This window comes from Carassius auratus, chromosome 50 (genome assembly GCF_003368295.1).
Source record: "Carassius auratus strain Wakin chromosome 50, ASM336829v1, whole genome shotgun sequence".
Classification (NCBI taxonomy): Eukaryota; Metazoa; Chordata; class Actinopteri; order Cypriniformes; family Cyprinidae; genus Carassius; species Carassius auratus.
Genome location: NC_039292.1, coordinates 17,101,181 through 17,123,869, shown reverse-complemented (window position 1 = coordinate 17,123,869; position 22,689 = coordinate 17,101,181). Strand labels below are relative to the sequence as shown.

The 22,689-nt window shown below is 40.9% G+C and overlaps 3 protein-coding genes across 4 annotated transcripts; 2 read left to right on the top strand and 1 right to left on the bottom strand.

The window, feature by feature from the left end:
• Nucleotides 1-943: 943 nt before the first annotated feature.
• LOC113067184 (histone H4) lies at nucleotides 944-1,861 on the top strand. The gene has a single exon (XM_026239482.1). The coding sequence runs from the start codon at nucleotides 996-998 to the stop codon at nucleotides 1,305-1,307; it is 312 nt and encodes a 103-aa protein (XP_026095267.1). The 5' UTR covers nucleotides 944-995; the 3' UTR covers nucleotides 1,308-1,861.
• Nucleotide 1,862: 1 nt separating this feature from the next.
• On the top strand, nucleotides 1,863-2,396 carry LOC113067182 (histone H2B). Its single transcript, XM_026239481.1, has one exon. It carries the CDS (start codon nucleotides 1,890-1,892, stop codon nucleotides 2,262-2,264), a length of 375 nt encoding a protein of 124 aa, XP_026095266.1. The 5' UTR covers nucleotides 1,863-1,889; the 3' UTR covers nucleotides 2,265-2,396.
• Nucleotides 2,397-2,635: 239 nt separating this feature from the next.
• flnca (filamin C, gamma a (actin binding protein 280)) lies at nucleotides 2,636-21,877 on the bottom strand. Of its 2 annotated transcripts, XM_026239479.1 has the most exons (48): nucleotides 21,131-21,877; nucleotides 19,559-19,807; nucleotides 18,589-18,686; nucleotides 17,882-18,032; nucleotides 17,533-17,651; nucleotides 17,351-17,428; nucleotides 17,091-17,253; nucleotides 16,809-17,009; nucleotides 16,619-16,672; nucleotides 15,896-16,033; nucleotides 15,668-15,794; nucleotides 15,421-15,557; nucleotides 15,142-15,335; nucleotides 14,946-15,059; nucleotides 14,605-14,748; nucleotides 14,358-14,481; nucleotides 14,114-14,274; nucleotides 13,938-14,028; nucleotides 13,693-13,862; nucleotides 13,476-13,593; nucleotides 13,109-13,371; nucleotides 12,428-13,025; nucleotides 12,158-12,334; nucleotides 11,463-11,625; nucleotides 11,173-11,333; nucleotides 10,875-11,042; nucleotides 10,597-10,720; nucleotides 10,354-10,510; nucleotides 10,086-10,275; nucleotides 9,967-9,990; nucleotides 9,615-9,859; nucleotides 9,314-9,413; nucleotides 9,082-9,222; nucleotides 8,402-8,530; nucleotides 8,145-8,318; nucleotides 7,888-8,049; nucleotides 7,602-7,805; nucleotides 7,357-7,509; nucleotides 7,134-7,256; nucleotides 6,821-7,057; nucleotides 6,459-6,728; nucleotides 6,216-6,353; nucleotides 6,003-6,118; nucleotides 5,552-5,684; nucleotides 4,312-4,488; nucleotides 3,981-4,199; nucleotides 3,522-3,734; nucleotides 2,636-3,433 (listed from the first exon to the last, which is right to left on the bottom strand). In XM_026239479.1, the coding sequence occupies exons 1-48, from the start codon at nucleotides 21,501-21,503 to the stop codon at nucleotides 3,246-3,248; spliced, it is 8,151 nt and encodes a 2,716-aa protein (XP_026095264.1). In that variant the 5' UTR covers nucleotides 21,504-21,877; the 3' UTR covers nucleotides 2,636-3,245. The 2 variants fall into 2 exon arrangements, with proteins under 2 accessions (XP_026095264.1, XP_026095265.1); XM_026239480.1 differs by lacking the exon at nucleotides 16,619-16,672 and having other exon boundaries at nucleotides 3,246-3,433; nucleotides 21,131-21,503.
• Between the last annotated feature and the right edge of the window lie 812 nt (nucleotides 21,878-22,689).

Here is a 22,689-nt window from a genome sequence, read left to right as displayed (position 1 = left end):
TAAAGTGTACTAAAATATATTTTATAATTGGAGAATACCTAAGTACAAACAACTACAAAACTGATATGTATTTTTATTTGTAATTAATGCATAGATAATGTGAGCACAGTGCACTTATACTAGTATAAGTGTACTGTGTTCACATTTATTTGTGCATTTAAATGACAAATTCTACAAATAGAACATGTATGAAAATTGAAATGCATAAAATAACAATTTTATATCCTGGCATTTATGTCTACTGCTGACTTCCAGACATTTTCACATCTTTCTGCGTGTCTCATCCATTAGTATGCAATATTGGAGAGCAAGCTTTTGGGAGTTTTGAGAAGTTGAATGAGCAATAAAGCTATAGTGAGCCCCTTTACCTGGAGGTGAGGAATAATACAAAAATTGTCATATTCACGTATTACTTGATCTAATTCACAAATATCTCAATTACAGTTTAGTAGAAACTGATTGTACTTAGTTGTGTTTTTGGAACGAAAACAGTCCAGTACATTATAGTCAAACGGGTCTTAGCCTTGGCTCTGGCCTTACCACCGGTTTTGCCTCTTCCGCTCATTTTGGAGATTTTGAAACAGTTGCTACTAAAGATTATGGCAGAAATAATAAGGCTGAAGGTTGACAATCAGCTTTTAAGAGCGCTTGCTCCTCCACTATTGGTTAGAGTTGATCACAGCTGAACACCAATCACTACACGCAGGCAAGGTCAGGGTTGATAACTGTTGTGCTAAGAGAAAAAAAATATGTTACCATTTAATAACAACTTTATTTGCTAGTAGCTTTAGATAAAAGCGTCTGCTAAATGAATAAATTTAAATGTAATGTGTGCAGGTTCAGTGGTTCCTCCACTGACTCCAGGCTGCCGGGATGACGTCCGTCATTGCTTACGTGTTTCAACTCGGTCCTTTAAGCAACTGTAAAGTGGCTCTTCCCTACGCTGAAAGTTTAGTTTTGGCTTTACGTGTAATCGAGCTGAATCTTTGTTAACGATGTCTGGAAGAGGCAAAGGCGGTAAGGGACTCGGAAAAGGGGGCGCTAAGCGTCACAGGAAGGTTCTTCGTGATAACATCCAGGGCATTACTAAACCCGCCATCCGTCGTCTTGCTCGCCGTGGCGGAGTCAAGCGTATCTCCGGTCTGATCTACGAGGAGACCCGTGGTGTGCTGAAAGTGTTCCTGGAGAACGTGATCCGCGATGCTGTGACCTACACCGAGCACGCCAAGAGAAAGACCGTCACCGCCATGGACGTCGTGTACGCGCTGAAGAGACAGGGACGCACTCTGTACGGCTTCGGAGGATAAACTCATCTGTACACTCACAAACACCCAACGGCTCTTCTAAGAGCCGCCCACATTTTCAGAAAGGGCTGTTTTTATAATGTTACTTGAATTATTTTGAAACTAACTTAAAGTATAGTCTCAGTTCTTAAACTAAAATCTTCAAACGTTTTTATTTGCACATTAAAATATTAAATTAGTTTTTTGCCTTAATCTCGATTTTACGTTGATTAATTTAATGAAAAGTGTTCTCTCCAAGAGTTCATTAAACGTGTGAAACGGCATGTATTATAATAAAAAGGTTTTCTCCTTTTAATTTTTTTTCTCCGTGAATGTGATTATTACAAAAAAATTGAGCGGGAAAATCAGACAGAGACTCGTGTGTGGGGGAGGGTACGGAAGCATTCAAATTTAGAAGGCTATGATTGGTGGATGTGTCTGTCTAGTGGCCCATTTCTAACCAATTAAATATGTTTTCTTCATCCGTTGTGCAAGAAGATCCAATCAGGGAATGTCAACCCAGCCTCATAAATTAGCATGAGAGTCCAATAAATAACCAGTACGCTATCTCAAAACTACCATTGTGTTTTATTCGACACTCGCATCATGCCTGAACCAGCGAAGTCTGCTCCCAAGAAGGGCTCCAAGAAAGCGGTCACTAAGACCGCGGCTAAAGGAGGAAAGAAGCGCAGAAAGTCCAGGAAGGAGAGCTACGCTATCTACGTGTACAAAGTGCTGAAGCAGGTCCATCCTGACACCGGTATCTCTTCGAAGGCGATGGGGATCATGAACTCTTTCGTCAACGACATCTTCGAGCGCATCGCCGGTGAGTCGTCTCGTCTCGCTCACTACAACAAGCGCTCCACCATCACCTCGAGAGAGATTCAGACCGCCGTGCGTCTGCTGCTGCCCGGAGAGCTGGCCAAACACGCCGTGTCTGAGGGCACCAAGGCCGTCACCAAGTACACCAGCTCCAAGTGAAGCGTGATCTGACTCCGACAACCCCAACGGCTCTTTTAAGAGCCACCCATTTCATCACATAAAGAGATTTGTGGTGTTGAAAATTTGTCTACTTCATTATAACCAAGCAAAGATAACTTGGGGTCTTCTGGGGGGAAAAAAACAGGCTTCAGAGAACCAATGGACACTTTGTTGTCTTAAAATTACTGAAGCTGAAATGCTACCATGTTCCGTACATGTGACGTTTTATGTCATCTTTGTTTCTCTTTTTACCCCCGATCTAAACCGAGACTCACCCGCTGTTTGTTTCAGTAGGATTTGAGTAAGTTTGCAAGGTGCGCCCACTGCGTTTGAAAATGGACGGTGGGGAAGAATAAAAAGACAAAAACTAATGCATTTTTCTTTATTTAATCAGCAATACATTTTTAGGTTTCAGAATTATTTATACCAAACTTTAAGGATGGTTCACAACTATGAACCGTGAAGACATTAAATTACACTGATACATCAAATACCAGCTTTTTTTTTTACGTGTAGGAAAATCAACACACTTTATTCTTTTAAGTTGTCAGATGCATATTAAATAACTGGTTAAGATAACAAAAATACATTATAAAGCACATAAAAGCACGTCTATACACTTGAAAATGTCAGAACACAAAATCACATTGCTGTGACTTCCCCTGACCAACAAAAGTGCCTTTGAGGACAATAAACGTCCCTCTAAAATACTCACATTTTCTCTTTTGGTGATTATACAAAAGAGGCATTCGTAGACATTTAATAAAACTGTTCCTTTGTTCCTTTTTTTTATTAATTAAAACTATTCTCTCTTTTAATGATAAATGGTGCATTGTGCCATTAAAAACAGTATTAAAATGCATTTGCGTCAAACAGGTTTACATTAAATAAAAGGCAGCACCTTCTAAGATCAGTCTCTGTCTTAAAGTTTTCCTCAGAGAGAAAGTCTATATATATATATATATATTAGGCATAAGCTGTTTAGGGAACACTCACATGGAAGGGACTTCCTGGTACAGATTCATCCCCCCATTTAACAATAACAACATAGTTTCCTTTCTCCTTCACTGTGTAGGTTACACTGTAAAGTTTATTTCCCATATGTTTAACAGCCACATCTTCACAGGGAGTTCTGGGACCATGGACGCCAACCATTAGCATGTTTATACCTGAAAGAAAAGCAAAATAAATATCCTCTATAATACAGTACTTTATTAGCACTAAGCCATCATTGGCTTTATTTTTGTGTTAATTTACCTGCTGTACTACAGTCAACAGAAAAAGTGTTCTTCTGACCCACAAAGGCTTTGGAGAGGCCAGCACCATGACATACAACCTTACTGGCATCTGAAGTTGACTTGGAGCTGGACAGAGAGCTGAAAGCTCCCGCCATCTTTGAAGTTTTGGTGACCGTCTCCACAATGACTGAAGACGTTTCATGGAGACTGTGGCCTCCTGACAGACGCATACCTTCAGCAGAAGACAGACGTGTTAACATCCACAGTGATAACTCTCTAATTATTATACCTGAACAAACATTTATAAATAATAATAAAATACACTGGAAGTCTCGTGATTTAGTTGGAGTAAAATTGTTCCTGGTTCAGTACAGCCTTAACTCATTTTACAGCATTTGGGGCATAACACTGATAACCAACAAAATTGCAAAATTCAGGAAACATTCATTTACATCAAAGCAGGAAGTGTTTATCGTACCTGTAACCTTTGCTTTGAATGGACTGCCAACGATATGCTGTGGTCCACCATATTTGATGGATATAAGGTAGTTTCCTGGAGCCATCGGTGTATAAGAGACTTTATAACCTTCTGAGCACTCAGTGCAGTCCATTTTGACCTTTGAGGGACCATCAATGGCAACAGATAAGGCACCTGAACCAGCCTTGCATGTGTTTACGACAAACTCAGAGGAGACCCCTACAGAACAATAAGAACACAAGATTACAGTTGGATCTGCTAGTGGCTTACTAAGTTACTAAGAAAATCTGCAGCAACTTTATACACAATCCTGCGTTACGGTGGACCATACCTGTGCGTCCACCTTCAAGTCCTGGACCGAAGGCAGTCACCATTCCTGGATCCCCAGCACTTTCTGCTTCTCCGACACGTACTTTGAAAGGACTACCGGGTATATGGCTACCATTGAACTTCACATCAATGGAATGAACACCATTCTCACGTGGAATGAAGCAGATTACATTCTTGTCTATGAAAAGGAGGAAATCATAACGTTAGAGCTACTGTTAAGTATTGCATATTCAATGAAAGATACATTTCTGGCAAAAACCATCTGTCATACCCTTATCAAAAATAAGTTTATTCAAATATGCCATTAGTATACTGCTTTTAATTGAAAAAAAAAATAGGAAAGTAGGTTTTAAGGGGGTGCTAGTACACATTTTCTGTACAGAATTTCCAAAAAAAACACAAGTGAAGAAGAGAAAGAAACAACAGATACTAACACATGTAACACGATCATATGACATGAAACAGCATCAAAACTGTAACGTTATGGAATAAAATGAAGACCAATGAAGAGGTAATAATTACAGTCAAAATCTGGGGTGTTGATCAACTCCATCTACATTTTGATTATCATTCTGAATCCAATTCATAGTTTGTTTTTCAGCTTTTTGTTCAAAATGTTATTTCTTTATTTTTTATAAAACTTACCCACATTAAAGTGTTTTTCTTTTTTTAATAGAAAAAAAGTGTTTTTGTTTACAAGCAGAGACTCTTTGGATGTTTTTGGATGTTCAGATATTCATATAACAAAATAAATACGAATTAAAACCTAGACAGGTACATAGTAAATTTAAAGTAAGATGTAAAGTTCACTTAAAGAAAACTTGAGTATACTTGCAGTATAAAACTACTGGACTGGTAGTTTACTGAAACTATACTTCAAAGTGTACAAAGTATTTAATTAGTAAACTATCAGTATAGCTACAAGTTCACTTTTAGTGTAATTGCAGTACAAACTACAAACCTAGAGGTAAACTAGTTGTGAACTCAAAGTTTGCTACTGTTATAGTATACTTAAAAGTATACTTTTATATACTAGAAAGTGGGCCAGTTTAGTCCCAAGGAGTATTGAAACAGTACACTTACAAGTATACTACTAGAACACTGATATGTGTATACTTGCTACATAAAAATATACTTGAACTTTACTTAAGTATATTTAATAAACTACTTTTTGGTAAGGGTATGCGTGACAGCTAATAACCAGTGTGTTTAGGACAGAAATAAACAGGCCTACAACTCACCGCTATCCAATTCAGTCAAATAACACTCCTCTATTACACCAGACGGGGCGTGAACTTTTGCATCGATGACACCTTTCACCCCATTCCTCTGAACTGCAAACGAGGCTTCCTGATTGATCTTCAAATCCTTCTCCTGCATGTGAAAAGAGGAACGAAAGTTTGGTTTCCGACACAAATGCACAGCAATACATTCATGCTGACAGACAGACAGCGAGAGAGAGAGAACACTTAATCCCTGCTCATCAAAGTAATAGCATGGCCCTGGACAGGCTTAGAGTCCAATTACAGTTCATGGACAAAGATAACTCAGCCCTGACTCAAAACAGAGTTGTTCTGGGTTTGTATTTTACTGTTGCTGGACTGCCATCGCATGTTATATGATCTAATCATTCCTGTTTGCTCTGTAAGGCATAGAGCGGTTGTGCCTAGCTGTGACTAACTGGGAGCTTACCTGAAGACTTGTAACATTAAGTCGACGTGCATCATCAGACAATGTGGCTACATGAACAATGAAGGGGCTATCTGGGATGTGCTCATTATTGAACTTGATGGAAACTTCATAGTCACCTGAGAGAAGAAATGGAGAACGGGAATGCAATGATTTGAACTGGTTTTGCTATATAAGTGTACCACAGATCATAGCAAGTTCTACTGTAAACCTCACCTGGCTCCTGCACAATGTAAATAACACCACAGGACCCATCTTTTCTATCTTCGAAGGAGATTTCAGCCTTACTTGGACCCTCTATAGCAATGGACAGACCGCCTGCTCCAGCCTCTCTCGTCCAAATGCTGAATTCAGCTATTACAGAGTAATGAAAAGAGGGATGCAGAAAATCATAGAACAATCTGTGATAATATGAATCATTACAAAAATGAGAAGAAACTAAATTAGTTTAAAACATACCAGGAACTTTTGCGACGGCTCTCTCTAGGCCTGTTCCTCCAGCCCGGACCTTGTGAGAGCCTCCTTCCCCAAGGGGCCCAACCGTGAACTGGAAGGGGCTTCCAGGGACATGCTCACCCCTGTATTTGACGTTGACCGTGTGAGAGCCCATTTCAACAGGTACGAAGCGGACTCTGTAGGTACTGTTCCCGCTATCAACAACCTCTGTATCCACTACATTTCCACCAGGGCTGGTCACCTGGGCTGTCATTCCCTGAATCTCTGTGTCAGCTGGAAATGGGAAAACCAATGAAAGTAACCAATAAAACTAAAACTAGGGGTGTTTTGTTGAGCAAGGGAGCTTAATGATTATTTTTACTTACCCTCTTGCCTTACTGCGCCAAAGCTCCCCAGTCGTTCTCTTCCCAGGAAGGACTCAAAAATATCTCTGAAAGGGTCACCGCCAACCTGTGTACTCTCTTCTACATGTACCTCCCGCTTAGTCTCACCTCCGTGGCTCTTGCTGATCTCTGTGCGTTCTGTACGTGTGTAAGTGTGGCTACTGCGAGTGAAGGTACGAGTTAAGCGTTCCTGTGCTGACAACATCTGAAACCAGTTTCCTGTGTAGAAAGAAACTTTCGATGTTTAAAAACTATTGTATTCCATTTAAAAATCATACTAATATATGTTTTTTACCTGGGATTTTGAGGTTTAGGTCACATGTACTGCCTACTGAGGCAACAGAGGCAGCTTGGCGTTTTCTCATTATACTCTCCTTCATCCTTCCTTCTCCTGTTACCTTCACTGTAAAAGGGCTTCCTACGGAGAGACATGTGAAAACAAGATGTCATAAATCTCTACCATTGTTGGCAGCCAGTCTACATGAGTTAATTGTTGTAAAGAAACACTGAAAAGTAACCTGGTATGTGTTTGTCCGTAAACTTGATGTTGATGATGTAGTTGCCTGGTTCAGTGGGGCAATATGTCACTTTAAATGTTCCATCTTCCATATCCTCACAATTTATATCTACTTTACTTGGACCCTCAATTGACAATCCAAGTCCTCCATATCCTTTGAAACCAAGATGGTGTGAAAATCATTTTTAATGAGGGGTTGAAAACATTTGTAAACATCCATAGAGTAAGAGAACTACTAGAACATACCAGCATTTCTAGTGTCAACAAAGAACTCGGCCACTTCAAAGGTATGTGCTTCAACGAGACCTTTACCAAAAGCCTTGACCCTACTGGCCTCCCCGATTTCAGATGACCCTACCATAATCTTAAAAGGGCTGTTGTTCACATGTGTCCCACTCTTCCTCACGCTGACCTCGTGCTCCCCCACTTCCTTTGGGGTGAACGAGAGACCTGGTAAGGCAAGGAGAGCGGAGATTACTCATTGCCAGTCTAGCATCTGCAGAAAGCATTGTATGGGCTTTTAGGTGCTTACCAATGTGCCGGTTGGGTAATCTCTTCAGCAGGCACGGTTCATCCTTTCCTGATGGAGCTTTAATGCTAGCTGTCAGATTGCTCAGGTCTGTTTCTGTGATCTTCAGAGAGACATCTGCTGCCGTGCCAACGTTCATCTGCGATCTTCGGAGTGAATCGTCACCTACATGGACATGACATATGAACAGTGAGGATGGGCAGGAGTTCAGCTACCTTTGCCAGCGTTACATTTTTAAAAACACTTATTGTTTGTCATACCAGTGATCTTTGCTGTGAAGGGGCTGCCAGGAATATGGCTGGTATCAAACTTGACAATGATTTTGTAATCACCAGGGGCAGTGGGCAAGTAGGACACAGTGCAGGTGCCATCTTTATTGTCCTTACAACTGATTTCTGCTTTAGATGGACCCTCTACAGCAAGGGACAGACCACCTGTGAAGGGCAAACAAATTGACAATTTTTCAGCACACTTTTTCCAAAAATATACTTTGCTGCAAAACAACACATTTATGTACCTTGTCCAGCATTCTTGGTAACGACAGTAAAAGTGGCTGGTTTATTGACTGTCCCATGGCACAGACCAGGTCCATAGGCTGTGACCATTCCGCTGTTCATTACATCTACATAGAACTGCAAAGGACTTCCTGTGGACATAATTAAAGTATGATTCTATAACAAGCTTGGTGCAATGGATCTTAAATGAATATTACAATGGCCTCAATGCGTATTTGAACACTTAAGACCTAAAAGGCTGTCGCCTCTGGCTTGCTTAGTTGGGGTCACTTCATCTACAGCGATATTGTTGACTTGATTGCAAATAAATGCACAGACACTATTTTAACTGAACAGAGATGACATCACTGAATTCAATGATGAACTGCCTTAACTATCATTTTGCATTATTGACACACTGTTTTCCTAATGAATGCTGTTCAGTTGCTTTGACGCAATGTATTTAGTTTAAAGCGCTACATAAATAAACTTGACTTGACTTGATAAAAAGTGTGAATTTCATGTGATTAGATTATCCAAATAAATAAAATAAAAAAATAGAAGAAAAGTGAAAATCTCTACTTGCTTCCTGTGTTTGCAGATGCATTACATGATCACATAAAAGTTATAAATAGTAACTATAGCTTGAGTGTCCAAATACTTTTTGGGCCAGTTCACACATTATGCCAAAATGGAGTCCAACCTGGGATGTGGTTGCCATCATACTTTATATCCATTTCATGCAGGCCTCTCTCTGTAGGCTGAAACTGCACAGTGACTGTCCCATCTTTGTTGTCCCTAATGAAAGGACAAGCCTTCTTACCAGAGGGCATACGCACCTCCCCTGCAAACAAAACAAACATGGTATACTTCAGAAAACAGTAGATACGACTAATAACATTTCTGCTGTGAATGCATATGATTAAAGATGCTACCTCTGAGTTCTCCTTGCTGCACAGTGAAGGGGATAACTAAATTTAGGGGTTGAAACATGGGCTTTGTGTCACCTCTTGGTACAACAGGCTGATCTGTAGCCTGAAATAACATAAGAAAAACAATGTTTCAGAGAGTGTGCTCTTATCCTTCTGCCACTTCAGCATTTAATATTTTAAGCATCTCATTCAAATGCCACTCTGTTGTAATGTCCCTGGTATCAGTATCAGTAGCTCTATCTATCATGGCGTTATCATGGCAGTGATACACAGTCTGAAACACCTGTTCAGTTATATCACTCACCATGACTTGAAAAGGGCTTTTAGGAATGTGTTGCCCTCCAAAGCGGATTGTGATAACATATTTCCCCGTCTCGGGTGCAGTATAATATATGTCGAAGGTGCCATCTGGATTTTCTGTAACATCCATATCCAGCTCCATGCCATTAGGGGTCGTAACCGTACATGTCACCTTCCCTTTTCCAGCAGCTTTGGCATCCACAGTGATGACCGTCTCTTCTGACATCGTAATATTGGGCCCAAGGCTTTCTGCTCAAAAGACAACATTGTTCAAACCAAAGAATTCCACCCTTGAAACTCATTACCTGGTGTAATGGTAGAATATTAATATTAATATTAATTTCCTGATTCCTTACCAACAACATGTCCTCCAATAGACACTGAAAATAAAAAAAGCATGCAAACTAAATGTAGTTAAACCAGAGTTGGGAAAATAAGTCACAAATCTTTGGAATCGCCAAACTGGAAACAATACCTGTGAGCAGGCACTTGCTGGCATCGCCAGTGGGAAAGGCTTGGACATTGTAAGGTGAGTATGGGATGTTATCTCCGCCATACTTAATGGTTATGGTGTAGTGGCCAGTCATGTCAGGCACGTAAGATACAGTGTAGGTTCCATCTCTGTTGTCTTGAATGCTGGCTTTTTTCGGCTTTCCCTCTGGATCCTAAATGCAACACAATGTTTAAATGTGCTCTGGTAATATATGTCTTGTTTCAATGGTTTCTACATAAGAGGGCCTTACAAGGATCTGAACTGTCAGAAGGCCCTTTCCTGCATCACGAGCATCAATGGTAAACTCCACTGGAAGACTGGCAGCCACTCCTTTAGTGTCCAGACCGGGTCCGCTAGCACGCACCTTACTGGCATCATGTGCGGGGGCTGAACTGACTTTGAATGGACTGTATACACCCACAAAATGAAAGAGATATGAAATGACTGTTTTCATTACTGTCATGAAGTGCCAGTTAAATATGAATGATTTTACCTGTTAGGTACTTCTTGGTTGGCGTATTTGACGGACACAGTGTGTGGCCCCTGTTGTGCAGGGGTGTAGTTGACAGTGTGTGTTCCATCCCGGTTGTTTTTAACAACTACAGGCTCCAGAGTTCCTGTAAGATGAATATGTTCAAGATTTCGAAGCAAAAGATCAGTGGTCTGTGGCAAGCGTGGAGCATGAGTTCATTTCCATTGAGATGTAACAAGCTATTTAGTGTGTTAAGAGCAGAGTATTAATAGTGGACTGGAGGGGTTTATGTTAGGTACCTTTTGGTCCGTACAACTGCACCTCTAGAGGAGCCACTCCTGCTTTGCTGCAGTCCACAGTGAAGGTTTGTGCAACATGTTCGGTAACTCTGTTAGCGAGTCCAGGACCTGAGCACTTCACCTTACTGACATCCACCACATCCTTAGCCTGCACCCGGAATGGACTGCCTGAGAACAGCAGAAGAAGAACACAGTTCTAATGCAACACAAAAAAGCAGCTATAGAACGATACGGATTATGTATAGATAAAAAAGTTTATTCATAGATAACAGAGTAACATTTTATAGGTATTTGGTACCTGGTATAGGCTTGCCTCCATAAGTGATATTAATATCATAGTCTCCAGCAGTGAAAGGCATGTATTCAACACTGCAACTACCGTCTTTGTTGTCCTTACAGAACATTTTGGCTTCTGATGCTCCTTCAATGGTCAAACCCAAACCACCCATCCCAGCGCCCCTTAAAATCAAAAGCATGGATGTACAATGAGATATAAATAACTCAAATAATTGAATTCGACTTTAAAGCAAATATGAGTTTCCCTTCAGGCACCAATGATTTTATATTCATACAGCACAGACTCCATACCTTGTCTCCACTGTGAAGCAGTTGGGTTTGTTAACTAACCCGCCTTCCAGGCCCGGACCATAAGCTTGAACACGTGTTGGGTCACACCCTTCCACAACTGACACTTTAAAGGGGCTCTTAGGAACAGCAACATCCTCATAAAAGACCTCGATCAGGTGCAAACCTACACAAAGCAAAGAATTGCATTAATTTGGGGGCATTATGGTTCGTGCCAATCCAGCTATCTTACACATGTTTTTAAAGAGTTAATATTTAGTTTATAATTGCATCTATGAAATAAGAACATTCAGAGTTTGATAGCATATAGCTTTTGCTATCTACTCTGTGTTAACTTTCAACTGCAGCTGTCGCTAATATTAATACAAGCTGTTTTTCTGTGCAGAGGGCCCTAGTCAGGCACGCTGCTATTTAATGATCTCTAGTTACAATGCATTTCCTATTTATAAACTCTCCCTGAATCTGTCATATGCTCTTATTTTAGTTCCCCTTCTAAGCTCTGAAAGCATCTGAAAACATGCCATGGACTGTATTTATATATCCAATCCAATATATATTATATATTATATATATTATATATTATATAACTTGAATTCACTTGTATTTATATGAAAAATAATTGAAAACTTTCAAAAAACCTTCACTTTCAACATATTTTGTTCCCTTCAACTCATTTTTTCCGTGTTTTCATGACGTACCATCCTCAAAAGCAGTGTATTCCACTCTGTATGTGCCGTCACCCTTATCAGTGATATATGCATCTGTGTTTGTGCCTGATGGATTGATGATGCAAATCTTAACATGATTTCCTCCCTTAGTCTTAATCTGGGCTCGGGCATCCACAATGAAGTGTGTGGTCACCTCCTTAAGGACCCCTTTAGTGATAGAAAACAGGAAAATAAGGTATAACTGAATTGTGGTTGGAAAGGTAATCACAGAAAGTTGTGGTTAAAGTTTTCATACATTACCTCTAGGCTCGACTCCTGGTCCGTACACTTTAATCCCACTGGTGTCCACAGATGGCACCACTTGAACACGTATGGGGCTCTTGGGCACCTGCTGGCCTCCATATTTAATGGTGATGGTGTGTATGCCATGAAAGAGAGGGGTGTAGGTGACAGAGAATGTCCCATCATTGTTATTTTGAATACAGACTTCAGCTTGAGTCCCTGAATCTGACACAATCTCAATGGTGAGTTCAGCCTCCCCGGCTCTACTGCAGTCCACTGTGAAAGTGGCCACCTCACCAGCTTTAGCCCCCTCCAGTCCGGGTCCACTCACTATAACTTTGCCAGCATCCAGGGCTGGCTTGACAGCAGCTTTAAAAGGAGAGCCAGGGATATGAGCTTCCCCAAACAGGATGTTGATGTTGTAGTCACCAGCCTCTGTTGGCAGGTAGACAACAGAGCAGGTTTCATCCCCATTGTCTTGGCACTCAATCTTAGCCTCACAGGGGCCTTCCAGTGTTAGACCCAGACCACCAGCACCTGCCCCCTTTGTGTCTATAGTAAACTGTGCAGGCTGACCCACAATGCCACCCTTAAGTCCTGGTCCATAGGCACGAACCTAGTGGAAAATCCAGTAAAATGGATTTATAAAACTTACACAATAGTGTCAAGAAACCTAATTTTCCCAAAAAGTAATCTTACCTTGGAGGGATCGGCAGGCATGAGTCCCTCTACAGCAAAGGGACTTCCTGGAACGGGGTTCCCATCATAGCTGATGTCCACCTTGTAATGGCCTTCCTCAGGTGGGATGTATTTCACACTGGTGGCTTCTCTGGTCTTGTCTGATTCCAACTTACAAGGTATTGGTCTACCAGAAGGTGAGGTTATGCTCACATTTACCTTTCCCTCTCCACCTGCCCCTTTCGTGCTAACAATGAACTCTTGATCCTTGCCAACTTTCACTTCTGCAACACACACAGAAAAAGGGGTTTAGTAAGCATTAGAGATTGCATTTATATTTGATAGACAGGGTTGTAAAGTGGTTTGACCATTAAGTTAAAGTGCTTACTTTCATTGAGACCTTGAACTTTGACTTTGCCAAGATCGAGTGGAGGGGCGACTGTGATTTTGAAAGGGCTTCTAGGAATGGGATCTCCACCATGTGTGACCATGATAGCCATCTCACCCTGATTGGCAAAAGATTTGGTGAGATTCAACATTTCCCATCATAATAACATTCAAGTTCAAAATAAAAGCAAAGGGAATAGATTTGAATGACTCCTGACCTGATGAAGGGCAGTGTACTTTACGGTGTAGGAGTAGTCGTGATTATCAATGATCTCAAAATATTTAACAGCGTTTCCTTTGGCAGCAGTTTTGAACTGCACCTCTGGTTTACCCTTCCCTGCTCCCTTCGTGAAGATGGTGAAATGGGTTGGAATATCAACCTGAACACCTGTAAAACAGAGCAGTGTCAATTAAAACTAATTTCTCTGGGTCTTAAGGTGTTAATGTTGTGTCTTACACTCACCTGTCTTGTTCAGTCCAGGACCTTCAGCTCTGACTTTACCAGCATCGTGAGAAGGATCCACCTTGACTTTGAAAGGGCTATTGGGGATTTCCTGCGTTAAGGAGAGAAGAATATGAGATGCTCAGTTAGTATTGTGTACAACTGGGTTTTGGCAAGAAGCAAGAAGCCTGCTTTACCTGATTTGCAAAGAGCACCATGATGGTGTAACAGCCAGGGCCAGGGGGTGTGTACTTGACAGTGAAGGTGTCATTATCATTTTTAATGATGTCAAAATCGATATCTGCCTCTGCTGGACCCACTACACCTGGGGCACATTTGATCCCAATGCTGATATCACCTACGATATAGTCAGAATGGTTAACAACACTAACACTCTTTTACTGTGTCATATAAAGAGAAAAAATCAAATGTTTTGCAAACCTTGGCCAGCTTCACCGCAGTCAACAGTGAAGTATGTGGGCTCATTCGCCTTTAGCCCAGTTTTCTCAACTCCAGGCCCAAAGACCTTCACTTTGTTAGGGTGACAGCCTTCACCAACAAGAACCTTTTAGTGAGGACAACAATCAGCGATTATTTTCAAACAAGGTTAAATCTGAAACAGTGACTCATCTAATGGTGTTGCTCCATCACAGCATACAAACTAAAATACTACACCAGGAATACTCACTCTGAAGGGACTCTTGGGAACATTGACCTCCCCCCAGGTAATTATGATGGTGTGCTTCACTGGCTTGGTAGGAACATACGTACAAACAAAAGTGGCATCTCCCCTATCAGTAATCTGAATGTCAATCACACAGCCTTCAGCATCCTAGAAGAAAATCCCCGCAGATCAGCATTTAGCCAGTTTGCAGAAACAAAACAATTCATATTGGCACATATGTTGGTTTGAATAGTAAACACGTTTAGAGTCTGTGTCCTGTGTTACCCTCTGATTCGAATAAAGAATGAGATTAGTCTGGCATCATTGCCAAAGGAATACATTGAGAGTATTACACATGGACACACCTGAGCATAGATCTTCAGACTGCCTTTGCCAGCTTGTCGAACATCAACAGTGAATTGTGTTGATTTGTTGACAGTAACTCCAGTGGGCTCCAGGCCTGGCCCGAATGCTTTCACCTGCACATGAGATCCTTCAAATCAATAACACTGACAAATCAGAGATTACTGTCTTTGATTATTATTTTCATATGTTAATCACCTTCTCAGGGAAGACATCATTAGCTGCTGGAAGTATATGGGCCATGAAGGGGCTGTCTTTGATATCTTCATCATCACAGATGACATGAACTGCATAATCTCCGGGTTCAGTGGGCCAGTAACGCACATCACAGGAACCGTCACCTTTATCATCACACTCTATCTTTGCTTGAGAGGGGCCCTCAATAGAAAACCCTTTACGAACGGGGATGGCACAAATGAATTTGTTGTATGCATAAAAAAAATCTTAATTATTACTTCCTCATCTAGAATTACCAACCTAGAGATCCTACTTCTGTACCAATGGCCTCAACAACAAAGTCAGCTGACTTGCCCACCATTCCTGTCTTCAAGCCAGGACCCCAAGCCCGCACCTTCTGTGGTCCAGCTTCCTTGCTGACCTCCACTTCAAATGGGCTAAAATAAAACCATTTTAAACAGTGACGAGACTGGACAAACTTTGACATAAGGAAAGCTATGTATATTTGTATCCCAATGGTTAACTAGGTTTTATTATTAGCTCTCACCCGCGTGGAATAGGTTGACCTCCCCATGTGATGTTCACAGTGTATTTCCCCGGCTTAACAGGACAATAATCACACTTGAAAACGCCATCACCAACATCACATACTTTCACAGGCACCTCTACTCCTCCTGAAAACACACACATTCAGGCATCAGCACTTGCTAAACACAGGTGTATTAAATATTGAGCAAACAGACTAAGAATAACAGCTAATTTAAAAATGACTCGCCTGGCCCTTTCACAGAAACCTTCAGCTCTCCAGTTCCTGCTCCTTTGGTAAAAACAGTGAAATCTGCCACTTCCTTTACCCGAACACCCTTAGGCTGCAGTCCCCGGCCAGAGGCACGGCAGGCATTTACATTACTGGCTGATGGGGCATATAAAACAAAGTAAACAGATCATGAAATGTCCAAAACGTTTTCAAGTGCACAGACTGAAGCACTGTTAGTAAGCGAGGGTGCTGCGCTTCTGATGAGCTGCTTTGATGATGAACTGCAATGCTACTTTGTTTTGTTGTCATCCTCATACAGAGCAGGTCATTTATGATAAATGGAAATATACGGTACACAGGACATCCATAAAATACAATACCAGTATTATAACTATTGGATTATTGGAACGGTCATTTTATAAACACCCATACTGACAATGTTACACCCAAGCCCAAAATACTTTGCTCTTTTACAACAAGATGCATAAAAATATATGAAAAAGCTGCTTTTTTTTTTACATGACACTCACACTCGTGTTGTGTAAGTTCATGTAGTCAGTCTCCGCTGCTCTGCGATCCTCCAATACAAACACAACACTAACTTTTGCCACTTTCCTACCATGCTTCAAAACAATGCATGGGAGGAATCAAGCTGCCGCGAAGCAAGTAGCTAAGCTTAGATACTGTTGCCCAAAGTGGTATAAACAAAGAGACGTGGACCAAAGTGGAGCAGCAGCGCACCTTTCTTTTTATGAGGGATCTGCTTCGGAGCCCCAGCGTAAGGTTTAGGGTGTGCTACAAAATAAACAATTGGTTTTTTGGGTTTGTATGGTGATTCTTTGACTGTTCTTTGTTTGCTTCCCATTGTACTGTTCCAATATGACCGACACATTTAAAGACATGTTAGAAATGAAATGTATCAGCTGCTTACCTTCGGAGACGTGCACTTTAAAGGGGCTGTTGGGTATTGGCTGCCCAGCAAAGCTCACATGGATGGTGTGCGGCCCTTCTTGTACAGGTTTGTAGGTGCATCGGAAGATGTTATCACCCTTGTTTTCCAGAAGAACTTCCACAGTGTTGTTTTTATTCTGAGGGTCAACGATGACCACACTGACATCTCCAGCTCCAGCACCTGAAAATGGTGAGACAGGACCTTGAGTTCACCTTCATGCAGAAAAGCTTCTTCCAAAACAAGTCTGTTTGTTCTGCTCACCTGCGGTGTAGATGTCAAAATATGTAGGTTTATTGGCCACATTGCCCACTGGCTCCAGACCTGGACCTCGAGCCTGAACTTTTTTGGGATCACCCAGAGCTTTTGCCACGTTCACCTTGAAGGGGCTCTTATCAATGTCCTGACCAGCGAAGAGTACTTTCACCTGTGATAGATAAGAATAAATAAACAACCGTGCCACTGGAAGCAAACCAGTTTATCCTCTAATGGACGCTGTATAGCCAACCATTACTAATGCGTACCTTATGGGGTCCCTCAACTTTGGGCACATAGGTGACAGAGAATGTTCTTTTTTTATCATTGTTGGGCACAACTTTAACCTAACAAAATTAAAAGATGGATTGTACTTAAAAATTGCATTAATAGCTTGTTTCACATTGCAACAATTACAGAATGTTCCAGAAAAACATCTGTCATCTCTCACTTCCTCAGTGTGACCCTCTGGGTCCTCCACATACACGATCACTTCTCCAAGCCCTGCCTCCAGTGTTTCCACAGTAAAAACAGCTGGCTTCAAAACCATGTTCCCCTGAGGCTCAATACCTGTTTTCATTAAATAATACAAGTAAAACTGTGATACACAAGCAATACTCAGGATGTACATATAATATGCTTGACTGTATGCAAACAAAGTACCTAAATTAAGCATAATTAAATCTTCTTATCGACTTAATTTGTATATGCAGCTCAAAAAATGCTCTGTGAGCTTGTGTTGACGGAGCACTTTTTGTAAAGACAGCTGCACTTGGTTTATGAGCCTGTAGTTTGCTCACCTGGTCCATAGGCCTTGGCCTTTTTGGGGTACAGCTGCTTTGGCTTGAAAGGAGCTCCAGGCTTTAGTTTAGCTTTGGGAAACTGGGAGAGGTACGTCATCACTGAATGCTCATCCACATCTGGATCCACGATTTCCTCTGGAGCTATCACCTATAAATCAACAATTCATTAAATGTTGCATGTATGTATGATTCAGTAATCATTGCTTTCAAGTTGTGTATGTGCTCAGAAAAACACTAAACTTTCATCTGAGAAGTAACTAGTGAAGTAGGTGTTAGGCCTGTTTATGATGAGATAAACATTGCAGAAAAAGCGCCCCCCTTGCAGCATTTTCTTTTCAACATCATGTTTGTTCTGAAATTTCAAGGGAGTGGCAATCTCTTCAGATACTATATTTATCCACCGAGTGCCGAGGTTTGAGAGCAGCCTTCAACAAGTCAAGGACAGGATTTACCAGGAGCCAGACCCCTCCCCTATCCCCTCAACAGTCAAAGGGGAATCTGTCCCCAAGAATTTATGGCACATACCCTCCACCATGCATGGCATCTCACACTTATGCCATGAGGATAGTGGAGCAGACATCAGTGTGTCAAACTGCTAAAACCACTAACATTTTACACAAACCCATGCCTCGACACTATCTTCCTTGTGACTGAAGTAGAGTATACATCTGAACATGTGGTGTTTGTGTTGAGTGGATGTTCACCTGAGGAACGCCGAGCCAGTCATCGGCCTGCTGCATGGCCTCACGAGCGTTTGCAACCGGCTTGTTGGGGTCCCATGTTTGCCAGTCAGGGCACAGACCTACGCAAAGAGTTCAAATTATATGAGTGCATCATTTAAGTCCTTTTTTAAACCTTAGGCCACAAAATATAAATAAAAAAGTGAAATCAATTATGACAACAGGCCTCCCATAAACCCGGTTACTGTTTATGCAAAGGGTCTAAAGAGACTTCTAATGTAACCTAAATATATAATGATAACTGTTCTGCTGTGATCTGTCAAAAGCCAGCAGCTCCCTGTATGGTCACGACTGTCTCACAGGGACTGTTTCGTTTCAGCTACAGCGAAGTAAACACTTCAGGTCATTACCTCTCTTCTCAGTAAGCCTACGTGTGAGTCGAGTGTTGCTCGGGAAAAAAACTTTAGACGATTTAGACGCAGTAAATATATAAAGCTCTCATTTTCTGTTGTACTGTACAGTTTATCCATATTTCAAATAAAGGTTTTATGTTTTTTATATATATTTTTGTTACAGCCATATTATGAGATCTCTTGATGATGATAAACAATGGTTTAAGTGAAAAAAAGGAGGTAAAACAGTCACAGTATTCAGACTTTTATTATTTATTATTATTATTTATTGAATTTATTACAAAATGTATATACTTTACTCATTTTAGATTGGCACTGACACTATAAATTCTATGTATTAAAATTAATTATCTTGTTTGTTGGGTGGTTTGTTGCTGTTTTGTTTTTGTTTAGTTATTTTGCCCTTATGTCAGGAAATCAAAACAAGTGAACAATTAAATGCTCAGAATACTGAATCTAAACTACTCAGGTAACTTTAGAGAGAACTTGGTGCAATCTTGACACTTTTTACACTTCTTCACCCATCCACAACTGCCCAAAGTCAACCAAACAAACCTGATTATGTCAGGAAGTGAACTTACCAGGGGCACAGTTGTCCACGAGGGCACCAAGGGCCTTGCCATCCCTCCAGTCCTTGTTAAAGTTGTTAATAGGCAGCTCTGGGACCTTGTTCTGAATCCAGCCCAGAAGCCTCTGTTTGGGAGTCAGTTTCTTAATCTCTTCATCTTCCTCATCATCCCACATGGGCATGGAGATAGAGTAATGGAGAATGAGTGTCCAGATGAGTCCCAGAATCAGTTTCAGGTTCCCATCCACAATGGCTTTGCTGTCTACACAGGTGCAAGACAATCAAAAGAAACTGAGTCAGCAAATGAACTTTAATAAATTTATGTGACTAAACAAATTGACATTGGGTTTAATTAACTTCAACTCTTCGAATCACTTGTTTGGGTTACCTTTCCCATCACAAAGCAAGACATATATAAAGGTAAGGTATATAAAATATGAGATGGCAGTATAATATAAAATAAATAAATAACAGTAAATAAATAAATAAAAAAGGTGAGTACTGTGGCGGTTCCATGGTACAGTGACGATAGAAGCTGGTATTAAGATGATACTTTTACAATACTATTATATTGAATGACTGCCATATTCAATCAACAGTGTATTATATTAAAATATCTATTATCATGGTATTGTGTAAAACTTTCACTAACTTTCGGCTGTTTCTTCCATATTATTGAAACCTAGAAAATAGGTGTTTGCATTAGTTCTGCCTCAGTTTACGTTAGCATCTCAGTATTAACGCTGACATCCAGACCTCCAGGAGTTAAATCTCCACTAAACTCCTTCACATCACTGCTTTACACGGTAAACATGAATCACTGCAAGATTACTGCATGACATGACAACAGTCTGTTTACTCGATACTCATGAACACTCAACGAGCTATTCTAGTCTTTACTCAACAAACAAGCTGTAGCCCTTCAGAACTATTTTCAATTTCACTGACACATGGAAGTCCAATGTGAACAACTCTCACATGTGCTGAAATACTACTCCCAGACTCTGACAGATCAACTTTAAGAAAGTGAGGTAAAGACGTGAGCATTTGACTGCCCATAAGGCTTCTGGACATGATGGTGTGTGTGTGTGAGTGTGTTTGTGAGAGAGAGAGAGAGAGAGAGAGAGAGAGGCTTTACAGTCACCCTTACAGAACAGTTTAGAATGTGATAACTCCACTTCTATTTGTTAAATATTAATTAACAATAAGGTAAATAAGTCAGAAGTAACTTATAAGATGGCAGATTTTAATGTTAAATAGACTGGTTGTTGATGTACTTTCAAATGTGAAATGTGTCAATTTTAAGTTGTTATATTAAAAGGTTTTTTCTACCTAAAACCCTGAACTGACCTAGCCCCTAAAAACGACTTTCACTGAAGTCTAATGCTCCTTTATTCATCCATATTTATGTTTGTAAATAAAAAAATAAGAAGTTTTACAGTCCACATTTGATGATGATGATGATGATTCTTCTTGTTATATTTTTAATGTACATTAATGACTATATGAGTATTATAGATACTTGTTTAGATGTAAGTGTTAGTGTCAGTATTGTTCCTGCTTGACCAGTTCAAGCAGATCTTACCTATGGACACTAGTTTGATCCGCTCCCGGTCCAGAAACTCCAGCGCCACCGACACGTTCTCCAGCTTCATCTGTCTGAAGTTTGGTCTGACATTATGCTTTCTGTACATTTTCTTCTGACTGAGGACTTCCAGGAGCGAGATGAGCTTGAGCCCATCGCTCAGGTCTCTCTGGAGGTCAGTGAGGGTCTTATTGACGCATTTGAGATGTTCATTGCACCATCTGGTGAAGGTGTTCTGCTGGATCTTCTTCCACGGCGCGTCCTCGGCCAGCTCTTTCTCTGTCGCCGGCATCTCCTCCTCTTCCTCTTCCCCGAGGTCTGTGCCCTGGTAGTATTGCGGTGGCAGATCCTCTAAATGTGTGTAATTGCTCATGATGGACTCTTGCTCTTATACCTCTAATGATGGAAACTCACAGCTCGTCACTTTCGCGGGAGAGTGTCAGCGCGCGTTCACTGCAAGAGTTCAAAACTTGGAAGGCGTTCGAAAAAAATAAATAATAATTGCCAGGCTTTCACAGATACTTGTGAGAAGTGCTCTTCTGTCGGGACGCTGATGGATTATCCGATTTACGGTTTACAAGGCGCCCGGTGCCCGGTTTTAATTCTCAGTTCACCGACGAATGTAATCGCGACTTCTTAATGGACACTTTGAGTTTGAAGAATATCACTTTTTGATGAATGAAGCTTCGCTGCTCCTCAGCTCGCAGGAGTGAGACTCTGTTTGAAATGAGGAGAGAGTGAATGAGGGGGGTTTAAATGCACCAGGACCATGGGGATTACATCACACTGATGTCATGCTGTATACTGGAGTATGACGAGCAGTTCACTCATTCTGAAGCATAACTGTGATCGATCGGATTGGTGGAAATGACTGAGGCAGCCTGTGATTGGCCGATGGAGACGCACTTATTTCTGGAGTGGGCGTGTCCTCTCATCAGTAAACTGTACTGTCGGCAAAAATAGAGGGTGACGCCGGGGCAACACTTTACATTATAGCGTCCATGTCACATAAGCTGTTACATGTTATTATAAATGATTAGTATATGAAGGACGATATGTGTAATTGCAACCAGCTCCTTCTACATACATACTAAGAAGTGCATATGATTCACTGGAATAATTGTGTGCTTACTCATTTCGCAACTCTTTACTTATTGACATGGCCAGGGCAGTGTGGCTGACACACTTTTAAATCAAACTGCATTATTATATATTATATTATATACTGTTATGTTTACATTTAAAACATGTTTCTTTTACTGTATTCAACTCAGAAATAGAGACATTGCCAACCCTGCACACAAAATTCAGAAATCTCAGTATCAATCAGAAATCTTGTTCAGGATCAGTTCCCATTAATAAATACGTAAAGACCTTGGGTTCCTTCTTTGACAAAATCATAAGTGTCACATGACAAAAAACACAGTCTGAGCTTGGCATGTGCTTGTGCTTCTCTGTGGTTTGGTGACATGGAAGCAGGTGATAGTGCGCTGTTTTGGGAGAAAATTAGTGACAACAAGGATTTTAAGGAAACGACTTTTATTAAGGAGAAAAAATCA

What these genes read in the sequence shown, in the direction of transcription:
- flnca (XM_026239479.1), bottom strand. Translation starts at nt 21,503, where the DNA reads ATGAGCAATTACACACATTTAGAGGATCTGCCACCGCAATACTACCAG. An exon ending in AAGTTGAGGGACCCCATAAG is followed by an intron (nt 17,254 to 17,350) that starts GTACGCATTAGT and finishes TATCTATCACAG; the next exon opens with GTGAAAGTACTCTTCGCTGG. An exon ending in GGTTTCTGTGAAAGGGCCAG is followed by an intron (nt 15,795 to 15,895) that starts GCGAGTCATTTT and finishes GTGTGTTTTCAG; the next exon opens with GAGGAGTAGAGGTGCCTGTG.
- LOC113067182 (XM_026239481.1), top strand. Translation starts at nt 1,890, where the DNA reads ATGCCTGAACCAGCGAAGTCTGCTCCCAAGAAGGGCTCCAAGAAAGCG.
- LOC113067184 (XM_026239482.1), top strand. Translation starts at nt 996, where the DNA reads ATGTCTGGAAGAGGCAAAGGCGGTAAGGGACTCGGAAAAGGGGGCGCT.